The sequence below is a fragment of the Sturnira hondurensis genome, unplaced genomic scaffold (assembly GCF_014824575.4).
Source record: "Sturnira hondurensis isolate 20B ecotype Veracruz unplaced genomic scaffold, ASM1482457v3 Scaffold0016184, whole genome shotgun sequence".
Lineage (NCBI taxonomy): Eukaryota > Metazoa > Chordata > Mammalia > Chiroptera > Phyllostomidae > Sturnira > Sturnira hondurensis.
Genome location: NW_028088815.1, coordinates 3,299,380 through 3,311,991, shown reverse-complemented (window position 1 = coordinate 3,311,991; position 12,612 = coordinate 3,299,380). Strand labels below are relative to the sequence as shown.

General features: G+C 45.2%; 1 protein-coding gene across 1 annotated transcript; it reads right to left on the bottom strand.

Moving 5' to 3' along the window:
* Positions 1-2,154: 2,154 nt before the first annotated feature.
* Positions 2,155-9,179, bottom strand: ZIC5 (Zic family zinc finger 5). The gene is made up of 2 exons (XM_037065806.1): positions 7,715-9,179; positions 2,155-3,391 (listed from the first exon to the last, which is right to left on the bottom strand). Exons 1-2 carry the CDS (start codon positions 9,162-9,164, stop codon positions 2,949-2,951), a joined length of 1,893 nt encoding a protein of 630 aa, XP_036921701.1. The 5' UTR covers positions 9,165-9,179; the 3' UTR covers positions 2,155-2,948.
* Positions 9,180-12,612: the final 3,433 nt, after the last annotated feature.

Below are 12,612 nucleotides of genomic sequence, written 5' to 3'. Positions count from 1 at the left end.
TTTTTAACTATTTGCCTTTCATCAGTTTTGTGTAAGCTAACATTAACAGGCAAACATTTGGCCTGGTTAACAGTAGATAACCAATTACATTAGTTTAAGCCACTTGGATATTTCATTAAAATGGTTCTCCTTAACACCTGCCCCCAAATGCTGCTACTTATGTCCACTCAACTTCCAAATAAACCACAATAAAATTAGATTATGACCCCCCCACCCCATTACCTGATGTAAAAGGTATTTGATGCCCACTACTCAACTTCAGGATGTTTAACTCAATACACACCTCAGGTCCTGTTTTTGCTTGTGGATCTGGAAGCAACCTCCCTCTGTCCCTCCCTCAATCTTTTCCTCATCCCTTTTTGTTTATACTTTAGAGGCTAGGCACCAAAAGAAATGTTAAAATTTGCTTTTCACTGAATAGGATCACTAAGGATGCTAATTTTAACAAATGAGTGTGGTAACATCTAAGATTTATGCTAGTGTTAACCTTCAGAGTTTAGTCTTCATGGATATATTTTATTTTCTAGATTAGATTTAAATTAAAGCAAGCTGTAAAAATATTTTATGGGTTGCGGAGAGGCTAAGAAATAAAGAGGTCAAGGAAAGAGAACCTAATGTTCATTATGTCAGCAACCCATTCTGTTTGGGAGAGAATGGCAGAAATATTCCACTATGTAAAGCACAAGCAATACACAGGAAGAATAACTTTATTAAATTTTTTACTTCGTAACCATTCTTGTTTTCTATTAAAGGTACACATTTGAAGGTTTTTTAAACTTTAGGTGTATCAGGAACCAATAAATCTGTGGCAGAATTAAGCTATGTATGGCAAAATACATAAAATACATATTCCTTTGTTTCATAATAAATAAACCTGTAGCATAATAAAGAATAGTGCAAACTACCATTGAAAAAGCTGTATAAATAAAACAACTCAATACAAATCAGGAATATTTTGTTCTAATAAGTTTATAATACATAAATTATCCTCCCAAAGTTCATACTTTTTTTGTCTATTTGAAAGAGCTTTGAAAGTGAATACTATGAAAATCAAATAAACTTTTAAATGTAGAGTTATTTTATATTCAAGTTTTATGGTCTTTTTCTTTATAAAGGAGGGTCTGCAGGTTTCATATTCACAACAATTTAAAGACAACATTGAAAGGCTTTCAAAGTGACAGCACCATGCACTGTACTAGTAATATATCTATAAACTATATATAATCTCAACACAATGCAAAAAAGACATGCAGGAAGAGTCCTGGTTTTCACATTACATTGTTCATTCAAGTAAGTTAAAAATATATTTTTCCATTGTCTCTTTTTTTTAAATAAACCATGGGTCATAAACAATATTTCACCAAAATGTATAATATAATTCTTTGGTGTGCTTTGAACTCTTCCAGAAAAGAAAAAAAAGGATGTCTGAAAATAAATTAATTCAACTGTACAAATAGTGTTCACATACAAGTCATTAACAATGATAGGACTACATCGACCACTCACAGTACACGAAACAGGTTACTACACACCCTGGGGAGGGGGTGTCTTCAGGGTCTTTGAGTATAAATTAGTGCTCTTTAGTACATTTGTATGTTTATTATAGACTACATTTTGCACATGAGATGTGCTGTACCAACTGAAAATAAATTGATTAAGAGTTATTGTCCTAGGTCCTTGACCTTTTTTTATTCTAGCTTGACAGCTCTGGCAAAGGTCAAACATTCATCAATGATTGGTGGTAACTATAAATGTTTAAAAAATTAAAATATGTATAGCAATTCCCTCCCCTCTTTTAATGTAAATCATACACTTCACACATTATAATTTTCGAATGGGATAGAGTTTGGTGTGTTCAGTGCTCAGGGGAAAGAAAATGCATTAAAATGTACTTTCAGTCATCAAAAAATAAAGGCTTTTTAAAAGGCTCATATAAGAGTATAAAAGAGGGATTGGCCTATTTTTAAAACAAGTTTTCAAAAAAAATAGGCATATTGCCAACATCACTCCTCTTTAGACTTGCCTGTTAATTTCGGCATCCCAAAGAACTTATGTTATGATCTAAACTATAATCTCTTTATCACACAAAAAGTTTGAACATAGTAAAAAGGCAGCATCTGAGATTTCAGATTAAAAAAAACAAACAGGAAAAAGCAAACACTTGAATTTCTTCTATTTTATAAAATATCACAGTTTCACAGTTGTCTATTGCAGCAGCTTTTTCTTATCTCCACTTTTGTTTGAATAATCACAGTAGCACAATGGAGATGTATTAAGGTTGCTGCATCTTTCTTTTTTAATTATATGAGCAGGGTACTAAATAATCCTGTATAAAAATACTGTTTGGATGTTATCAATAATAAAAGTGGAAATGAAATGACAAGTATTTTTAGACACAGGTACAGCCCAAGATCTGTTGGCGATGCAGCAAGTGTATGGTTTACTATCAAGAGGACTTTGCAGAATTAGGACCTAAGGAGGCAACTAAGAGGCTCCAAAGAAGCCCCCGTTATGTTGTCAAAGGCATTTGCAAGGCACTCTATAGAAAATGCAGAGGGCCTTGTTGCTGTGTTGAGTTGACTTAGTGTTCTTTCTCTCACCTTCGAAAAAATATATATTGCATTGGCAGTGTGTCTCTTGATTAATTGATCTCTTCACTTATTTTTCTTGGTACATTGTGCTCCCAGCCCTGTCCCTCTGCAATGTGTAAGTCCAGCTTGGTTAGTTTTGTTTGTTTGTTTGTTTTTTAGGGGAAAAAAGCCCAAATATCTTAATTAAATTAACTAAATGTAAAAACACCATGGGGTTGCATACTAAATAAATAAGGCTAATTAGACTCGGTGGCAAGTCTGAGTCATGGATTTTCTCAGGCTCGGCATTGTCTCAGGTTAGGATATGGTCCAAGGACTCACACTTATTATGTTACTTGTTATTATTACTAATAAATGCTAATGTATCGTCCGCACTACTTCAGAGTTCCCACACAGCTCCTCATCTTCAGACTCAGAAGAGGTTCCGTTGCTAGAAGGTGTGTGGAGGTGACTGGGGACTCCACTGGCCTGGCAAACATACCACTCATTGAGGTTGGTCACCTGAGGGGATAGAGTGCTAGAGTGATTCTTGGTTGGGTCCAGCACAGGGGACAAGGGAGCACCCACTGGAGGCCCCATTGATGAATAACCAACGGCTCCTGGAGAAGGTGGTGGGGACTTGCAATGAATCTTCATGTGCTTCCTCAGAGAGCTTGGGTGAGTATAAGATTTGTCACAGCCACGAATCTTGCAGTAATATGGCTTGTCACTGGTATGGACATGAGAATGTTTCTTTCTATCACTGCTGTTGGCAAACTTCCTGTCACAGCCATCAAATTCACATTTGAAAGGCTTTTCCCCTGCAAAAAAAACATAGAAAAGGTTAACAATTGTTTTTCAGAGGCTTCTCACTCAAAAGAGAAAATGTATGTTGGAGCAGAAATGAGGATGCATTTTCCCATTCTCTAGAAGACCAACTCCCAACCTAATTCCCATTCCTAATTCTTATTTTCAGGATGCATCAAGGAAGGAATACTTCAAGGATGGGCCTGGCAAGCACTGGCCTGGAGACTCTTCTGGGACTGGGCTTGTGAGAGGCTAGATGTCAACCCCTATAGTACCAGTAGGGTCAGGGGGAAAGTGGCTAGAGCATGGTCCAGAATGCAAAACGGACACCCAACTAGGACCTGAATACCCATATCCTCACTCCCCTCAGGCTCCATATGTGCAAAACTACACATATTTTTTTAAAAGCAGCTCCCCCTAGCCAGATAAATACTGATAAAAAGTTTTAGTATAAGAAAAATAAGAAAAATGAACACATACATGCAATTAAAAGTAAACCAGAAGTGGTACAGTAAAATTATTATAATTTTAATAACAATGTGTCTCAGGGTGTTCCCCAACATTTTACTGATAAACAAGGAAAGGAAATAAAACAGAATCTCATTTTCTGCAGAAATAAAGGCACCTATGAAAAACAGTGACCACCAGATTTTTATGAAAAAATCTGACCACCAGATTTTTTTACAAGCTAGCTGGGCACAGAAATGGCCACTGGCCTCTTCCTCCTACCAGCTTTCCTCACAACTTGCGGGGCAGTTAAGAGCCTAGCAAAATAGAGCCTTAACAAGCATTAATAAAGAACATGAGCCTCAGCCTGAGCCTGGCATTTACCTGATGCCATAAGTAAACATTCTAACAGCTTTCTGCATTACTTAATAGTCAAAAAGGTGAACAATTTACCAGTCTTTTGGCTCACAACCCCTTTAAGCTGCTGTAACCACCCCCAGGAACACAATACTTTTAAACACAAGGCCTCTAATCATGGAAGTGGAAATGCTCGTTGAGACAACTAAAAATTCAGCCACCTTAGTATTAAAAAGCAAAAAAAAAAAGAGAATCCAGCAGGTAACTATAAATTTTCTCTCTCACCTCAGGGTATAGAAACTTGATGTACTTGAGTCCATAATTGAACAAGTCACCTCACACATATTACTTATTAATATTTTCCTCATATTTAAATGATTTAACAAATAAAGTTATGTTTCTCCCCATTTCAACAGCTACTCTGACGACACACAAGGTATGCCATTTCATCAGTTTTGGATAATTTATTTAAAAAAAACAAGACAGTTTAGTGTGCACAAAGTATTAATACAAATATTTCAGTGTAGTTTTGTTGTGGTTAATTTTTCCAATGATAACTAGTTCAATGACAGAGTATGTAAAGATAGCTAAAGTACTGCCTGGAATGTAACTTATCCTATGCTATCTGGAAATATTGTTTAAAAGTAAAATTAGATATTATTCAAATATACTGCCTACACCGATCTATAGAAAGGAAAATACAACATAACACAATGATAATGACAACCTTTAAAAATTCTCTGTAGATGAGCTTCAACTGTTACCATAATCGATTTTTATCAAAGCATTGGTTATTTGTCTTCATTTCTGTATTCTACTTTAAGTTGGAGATAATACTAATTTAATACAGCGTTCTTCAAAAAATATTATAATCAACCCTTTCGACATGGTGGTTTTATTCACTCTATGCAAACGGCAATATTGGGTTTTTTGGTTTGTTTGCTTTTTTAGTATTCTCATGTTTCTGTACAAGCTATATATCCTTGCAATATGAAAACTAAATGGCTTGAACATGTCTGGCTCCAGCATGGCACGTGATAAAGAGAAACAATTTGACCCAGTAAAGGCAGTGGAAAGGTAGAAAATTAAGGATAAAAAAGTAGAGAAAAATGAAGGGGGGGGGGGAAGGGTGATAAAATTGCCTAATTTATTCAGAAGTAAGGAGACAGTGAGTAAATTCTACCCAACTAGAAAGGTTGAGACCCCAGTGTTTACATTTCAAGACTCTAACATAAGGGTCACATCAGAATTTAACTACTTAAACATTGTTTTGGAGAGTAATGGAAGCTAGTGTGTGTAACTCTTAGATCCTATCAAGTCCTTCTCCAGAAAGGACTGGAGCGCTGACCAGTAGAAGGCTATAAACGGAAATGGGGGCACTCGGGTCAGAAAAATGGGCCTTCGGAAGTGGTCAGGGATTACTCCTTTTTATCAATATGTTCTGGCACCCTGGATAACCTCCAAAGGGGAGAGTGGCTGGGGAGGCAAGGAGTCTAGGATGATCCCTCCCTGGACACAACATTAACAATGGCTAAGCCGCCCAGAGAACGCCAAAATCCAGCACAGGTTTGACTATGAACGTGGGGTGCTCGCATTCCTCCCTGAGGTATCCATCGAGGCCTACGCAGTCACTGCCTTCTGGCATAAGCAACCCTGCGCACGACGTGGAACCAGAAAACAATAAACTGCCATAGGTCTCCTTGGAGACCCAGGTCTCAGCACACAACCCCACCAAGCTAAGCACTTGCTCACGCCCCCTCCTGGCGGGGGTAAGCTATGCCGGTGGAAGGAGGCTGCCTCCCTGGCTGGGGCCTTAGAGCAGGAATCTAGGTTAGCTTCCGCGCGGTCAATTTCCAGTTCCTTGCTTTAAGGGGTGGAAAGGGCCCTGACACCATACAGCTTCCCTTCCCGCGAAGGAAAGGTACTCTCCCACTCCGAGGCCTAGTAAGATGGGAAAGGCCAAGGCCGCAGACTCAGCTTTTAGGGGTTCTTTTTGAGGACATCTTCAACTGCCGCGCCCTGCACGCCCCCTTCACGGTCCCTGGCAGCTACACTGTCCGTAAGTACTCAGCACAAGGGCAGGCAGGCAGCAGGCTTAGCAGGCCAGAATTTTTACGAGAGCCTCCTGGGAAGTTTCCTTTTGGAAAAATAATTAAGGTGGACGAATCCGATTAGAAAAGAACCCGGCAGGCAAAAGGAGCTCCCAGGAAAATGTGCTCCCGGCCCATCATCTGCAGTTCCATAGGAGACCCGTTAATTGTCAGCCTACCGAGGCGAAGCCCAGGGTTCTAGATCTGGTTCCTCCGGCAGATCACCCGAACGCCCTTGGCCCGAGCCCTGCGGCTGCCTCCTCGCCGCCGCCGCAGCACCGATAAATCAGCCAAGTAATTACTGAATGTAAACTCCAGTTACTTAAGTGTTCTCCGAGGGGTAATATTGTCTGTCCCTATAAATCCCGACTGCGCTCGCACTCATCAGCGCTTTCCGCCCAATGTGCTTCTCGGTTCAAACGCAACACGCGACCCACAGGGGCCAGGCCACCGCCCCCACGCCACAGCCGCCTTCATGCAGGGTCGTGGCACCCCCAAAGGCAGGGCTTGGGGTAGGTTCGGAGGCGTCCGCACGGCGCCGGGGGCTACCCCTAAATTCTAAGGCAGGCGAGATCCAAAAGATAAGGGGAGGCTCTGCAACTAGCCCTGTGCTCCTCGAACTAGAGCTTCCTTTGAAAGCACGGAAGCCGATTTCCCCAGTACGTTCAAGGGCACGTGTGATAAAATGTGTGTGACTGCGGTGTGTGACGACGCATGTGTGTGTGTATGAAGGTGTGTAAATTAGTAACTGAATGAGGGCAATTCAATTACTAATTTACGTGTAAAATGTATATGGGTATCCCAGCAAAGAGGAAGGGGACAGTTTAGGAGGAAATACAGGTGTGTGAGGTTGTGTGATGTGTGTGCATGTGAAAGTGTGTGTGGGGGAGTGTGTAACTGGGGCAAGTGTGTGTAGGGGAGGTCTTCCGGGGCCCCCTTCCCTCCTGAAGGGGCCAAACCGAGCTGGGCCTCCTGGCCCAAACGCCGCAGCAAATCCTACATGCCGCTTTCACGCGAGGGGTCTGCCACCCGTGGAGAGGAACTCCGGGGCGGCTCCGGCTCCAATTCCCCTTTCCCCCAAAGCCCTCCCCAGATTCCCGGGGCTGGACGGATGGGGTCTGCCGACTGTCCTGGGCACCTTCCGGCAACGGCTGCTGCTGCTTCTACTCCGGGGCGAGGGCGGCGGCTGCTGGAGCGCGTGGCCAGTCCCGGCGGAGAGGCTGCCGGAGCGCGGGAGACTCCACCGTGTGGGAACCCAGCGCGGGGCCTGTGTGTGTTATCGAATTACTTATTCATAGGAAAAAAGGAGAGAAAAAAAAAGAAGTCACATGTCCGGGCTATACGTATGCAAAGAGAAGTAGCAGAAGGAGGAAAAAATTAAGGCGAGCAGGGGAAGGAGGAGGAGGAAGAGAAGCGGCGGCGCAGCCAGGGACAGACACCCACCTGTATGAGTGCGCTTGTGGATCTTGAGGTTCTCCGAGCGCGCGAAGACCTTGCCGCAGCCCGGGAAGGGGCAGGGAAAGGGCTTCTCGCCCGTGTGCACGCGGATGTGGTTGATCAGCTTGTATTTTGCCTTGAAGGGCTTGCCCTCGCGCGGACAGTCCTCCCAGAAGCAGACGTGGCTGCTCTGCTCCGGGCCGCCCACGTGCTCCACAGTGACGTGGTTCACTAGCTCGTGCATGGTGCCGAAAGTTTTGGAGCAGGGCTTGGAGCCGCCGGCCGGGGGCGGTGGTGGTTGCGGCTGCCGAGCCAGCTCCTCCGGGTCGATCCACTTGCAGATGAGCTCCTGCTTGATTGGCTGCCGCATGTAGCGCAGGAAGGTCCCGGCGGCCCCAGGAAGGTGGGGGTGGTGCTGGTTCGGGTCTGGCGCGGGAGCTGGCGGCGGCGCCGGGGGTGGTGCGTGGTGCTGCAGGTGGGGTCCCGGCCCAGCCGCCGCGGCTGCAGCCGCAGCCGCCGCCAGGTTGAGGTTTAAGTTCACAGCTCCGTAGCCGTGTAGGGCAGCTGCTGCAGCCGCCGCCACGGTCCCGTAGTGCGCGTCGCTGGAACGCGGCGCAAAGGGTGGCTCCGCGCGGCCGAACAATTCAGCCGCCGCGGCTGCCGCGGCTGCCGCCAACCCCAGGCGCATTTGGCCGTTGAGCGGGTGCTGGTGGTTGCCGGGCGCTCCCTGCACGTCTTGCAGCGCAGGAAAGAGCGCGGGACCCCCGCCGCCGCTGCCGTCCGGGCCCGCGTAGGTGCCGCTGGCAGAGATGAACATGCTGGCCGAGTGGGGAGGCGGGGCCGGGTGCTGGGGGGAGCCGGTGCCGGACGGCTGCTCCCCTCCGAGCGGGGCCCCGTGCATGGCCGCCACAGGGGCCGTGGCGGAAAGGTCCCTCCGGAGGACGAAGTCCCTGCTGTGGCCTTTGCCGCTGCTGCCGCCGCCGCCACTGTTGGTGGTGGTGTAGCCCGAGAGGGCAGGAGGAGGAGGGGGAGGGGAAGGGGGTGAAGGGGAGGGGGGAAGAGGAGGGGCTGGGGGCGGTGGCGCGGAGGGCAGCACACTGCTGCTGCCCCCGCCACCAGAATAGGTGCCGGCTCCGGGATGCGCAGCGGTGACTGCTGCGCGGTTTGTGACCGCGGGAGCCTCAGGCTCTGCCCAGAGCGCCTGGGAGGGAGGGCTGAGGCGTAGTGCGCTCGCCTGGGCCTTGTGCTGCGGTCCCAGCCGAGTGGTGGCCACGCCGGGGTCAGCCCCCAGATCCCGAGGGCGAAGGTGCGTGGCTATGGCGCGAAGTTGGGAGTGGGCGGGCGGGCTGGCCAGCGCCGGGAAGCCTGTCATGTTCTGAAGAGGCTTGGCTTGAGCCCTTGCCAAATCCGCTAATCTCAGCGCTGGCGAGTTCCTCTTGCTCAAAGGGAGCTCCATCAGAACCACACAATCAGACCCATAGACTCTCACTGGGGGGATTTTTTTTTTTTTGCCCTCTGCCCGCCTCCCAAAACATGTATATATTAGGGACTCTTTAACTTCTTTGTCCTGACCTCCTAACTCTGCGTATTCCTGTTCCCACTCTGTCTTCCAGCGATTGGCATAGTGAACACCACATTTGAGCTGCACAGTGGGACCGAGGTTTTGGAAATGGCACGGGTGGTATTGGAGAGAGCCCCGTGATTGGCAGCAACTGCGGCTGCCCGATTGGCTCCCTTTCAGACCCTGGTCCCAGCGGAGATCCGCCCCGCTGCTCCTAGCCGTCACAGCTTTCGCTTCGCGCCCCCTCCTCCGTTAGAGCCCTGCGTCCCCGCCTCCCCGGGGACGTCCAAATTGCCCTGGCAGAAAGTTTGTGCTGGGCCTGCGCGCGCATCTCTCCTCATTTCACAAACGCTCCTAGACCAGAGCGCGCGCCGGCACGCGGCTGAAGGGCAAGTTGTGGCTATGGGCTGGGCACCCCCGACCGGGGTCGGGGCAGAAGGCAGGGAGCTATCCCCAACTTCAAAAACCTCCGCCTCAGCGCAAGCAGAAGCGCCTTCCAACAACCACACACTTCCCTTGGAAGAGCCCTAGGCTGCTCTCTGGAGAAAGTGAGCAGATGTTCGCCCGTCATCATACTTGCAGGGGTGATGCTAGGAACTTATTATCTGGGAAGGACACCGATCTGCCAAACGCTCACGTAGGGCTCAGACAGGAGGCGGATTGAGGAAGGGTATTAAAGTCCTATTGGTTGCAAAACATTTTGAGTCATTTGGCTCTACTAAACACAAAGTGTGGTCAAAATAAAATAAATCTTTCCCCAAAGGAACCGTTTTACCTCGACTTTAGTCCATGGAGGCCCTTTCAATACATTGCAAAGGTATTGGCTCGAAATGTAATCTCACTGCTTGTCGGCTCTAGGTCTGCCACTTCTAACCGGCTTTGGGGGGAGAGGGAGGGGGATATCTTGCAGCGATTTTACCTTGTGCCTCTGGTAGATGCAGTGGCGGGGCAGGCCGAACAGCATGTCTCTAGAGGGAAACAGCTAAGTAAACAATATCCTTCAAGAAGAATTTTTCCTTCCAGTCCAGAACGCACAACATGTGTACCTCAGTTTCTTCGAAAGGACCACAAATTAGAATTGATCCAAGAAAGTAATTATTTATAAGTCAAGCAAATATCTTCGCTATTTGCTTGACTTAAAAATAATAGACCCCTACACGAGCACCACCAAAGTACTTTGTTTACTAATAGAATAACCTTCTGCCTTGTTATCGTTTTCTAACAAACTGATATAGCAGGAGATATGTTTTATTTTTAAATCATAAAAAAATGGATTTCCCATCAACTTAGTTTTTAAAGAGAAATAGATTCCTGCATTACTTTTTAGGGAGCAGAAAATTGTGGTATCCTCCAAACTTTAGGGTTCTTACTGTCCCAGAGTTTCACTTCAGCTTTTAAAAAGTAAAGCATAGTAAAATTTTGTGATGTTCCAAGATGCTCAAAATTTAAAGTCAGGGCTTTCAATTTTTATTTTGTTGCCCTGCATAAAATTATTTGTAAAAAAAAAATTGATAATGGCTAAAATGATTTTTTCTTTTGGGTTACAGTGAAACATTATCAACTTAATTCATTTTCAGTCCGTGTACAAATAGACTGCATAAAGCCATCATCTGGGAGATGGTCCTGGGAAGAGGTAAGAAATATTTTTGAAAGAGCTGATCTGATAACCCCATTTACATTGGTATAAATAATGTTTAACTGGAACTTACTTAGCCCAGGGAACATAATTTCTCTAATAAAACTGGTAGCCAAACAAAGAAAGTACTACAAATTTCAAATAGTTTTTTTTATTTTTATGAAATTCAAATAAAAGGTAAGGAAGTCATGAGTGTCAACACAATTACAAATGTTTTATTAAATAACAGCGACAAAATCCACATCTGTATTTAGGGAGCACAAGTTCTTTTACAATTTTGTTTCAAAGACTCAAAACATCTCAAGCCAAACAGGCAACAGTGGAGCGAGGACTGTGCCATCTCTATGGACAATTTTCCGGGAAAGCATCACATTTGGAATTGTCAGCACTGTCTTCATTTCCTCTCAGAACACTTCGAATAAGTTCCCTTTATTTGAATTCCGAGGCAATGAGTGTCGGTACTTGCATAATGGTAGCTTTACATTCAAACCTGCAGGTTATAAGTAAAAACAAAACAAAAAGAATGAATAAAAAAAGAACATAACCAAAACATTGCCTTTAATAGGAACTGTTGAGCATTTTTATTGTGCAATAAAATGGGTACCTCCACCCCTTTCAAAATAGCTTTTTCTCAAAATTATAACTGCTTTGTTTTATTGAATTGCTGAAATTTAATGGTTTAATGAGTAAGGGCATGAAGGAGAGGCTGTAAAAATGTGAATAATGGTGCAGCACAGGCGAGCGGAATCTGGAACCCGCCTCCTTGTACAACTCTTGTTAAACACAGCGTGATATGTATCTGTCATCGATTTAATATGTCTTAATTCAGGTATAGTTCCCTGATCAATTTCTTTTTATGGACATCTAAAAAAGGGAATCTTAGGAAATAATAGAGATTTGGGGGGCGATTGGAGAGAGGGATTTTTACACAGTGCATTTAATGAAGATTTGCAAATTTATGACCAAACCCAGACCCTAAAAAGATAATTAACTCAGGTAAATCGACTTGAGATTCTAATTCTTAAAAGGAAGAACTGGGAACAAAATTCAATCAACACCAATAAGACGCCAATAAACCGCTTGCCAATTATACCTGAGAATAGGCCTAGCTAGATGGTCATCAGGAAGGCTCTCATGAATTTCCGGGATTGTCTTTCTTTACTCCATTACAAGAAAGAGCTTCTTATTTTGTAGACGCGTTTTTTATTATTGTGATGACCCACCTAACGCAGGTGCACTCTTTCTTTTTCAAGATATTTGGGAGTCAAACACACCCCCCCTTAACATCCCGTTTCTAAAGACCCGTGTCACACTTCCCAAATAAACACCAACAATTTCCAGGGAGTTGAAGAAAATAATACTGGTGGGGAGGGGGTATAGAAGCCGTTTTTCCAGTTCTCCTGTGGATTTAGTGCTATATTTTCGTGGTGGTGCTGATAGACAGGGCCGATAATCGAAACTCATGCCCTTGTCTGTACTTTGGTGGTGCTCGTGTAGGGGTCTCAGCGTGGCAATACGTGGAAATGCCCTTTCTAGGCTTAACAGGTGTTCTTAGGGGAGAATCTGTTTCCAGACTTCACTGTTGCACCCCGAACCCCACGCTCCTCTCAGCCCCAAACAAAAGCGCGAGGAGGTTGGGAGGTAAGAGTAAAACACCGAGGCCCCGAACCAAGCCTCGCTCAGCTGCCTAAAGGCAACAGGCCGGAT

Excerpts from the sequence above, each read along its gene's own strand:
- ZIC5 (XM_037065806.1), bottom strand. The coding sequence starts at position 9,164 with ATGGAGCTCCCTTTGAGCAAGAGGAACTCGCCAGCGCTGAGATTAGCG. Across the intron at positions 3,392-7,714 it reads CCACAAGCGCACTCATACAG|GGGAAAAGCCTTTCAAATGT; the intron begins GTGGGTGTCTGT and ends TTTTTTTTGCAG.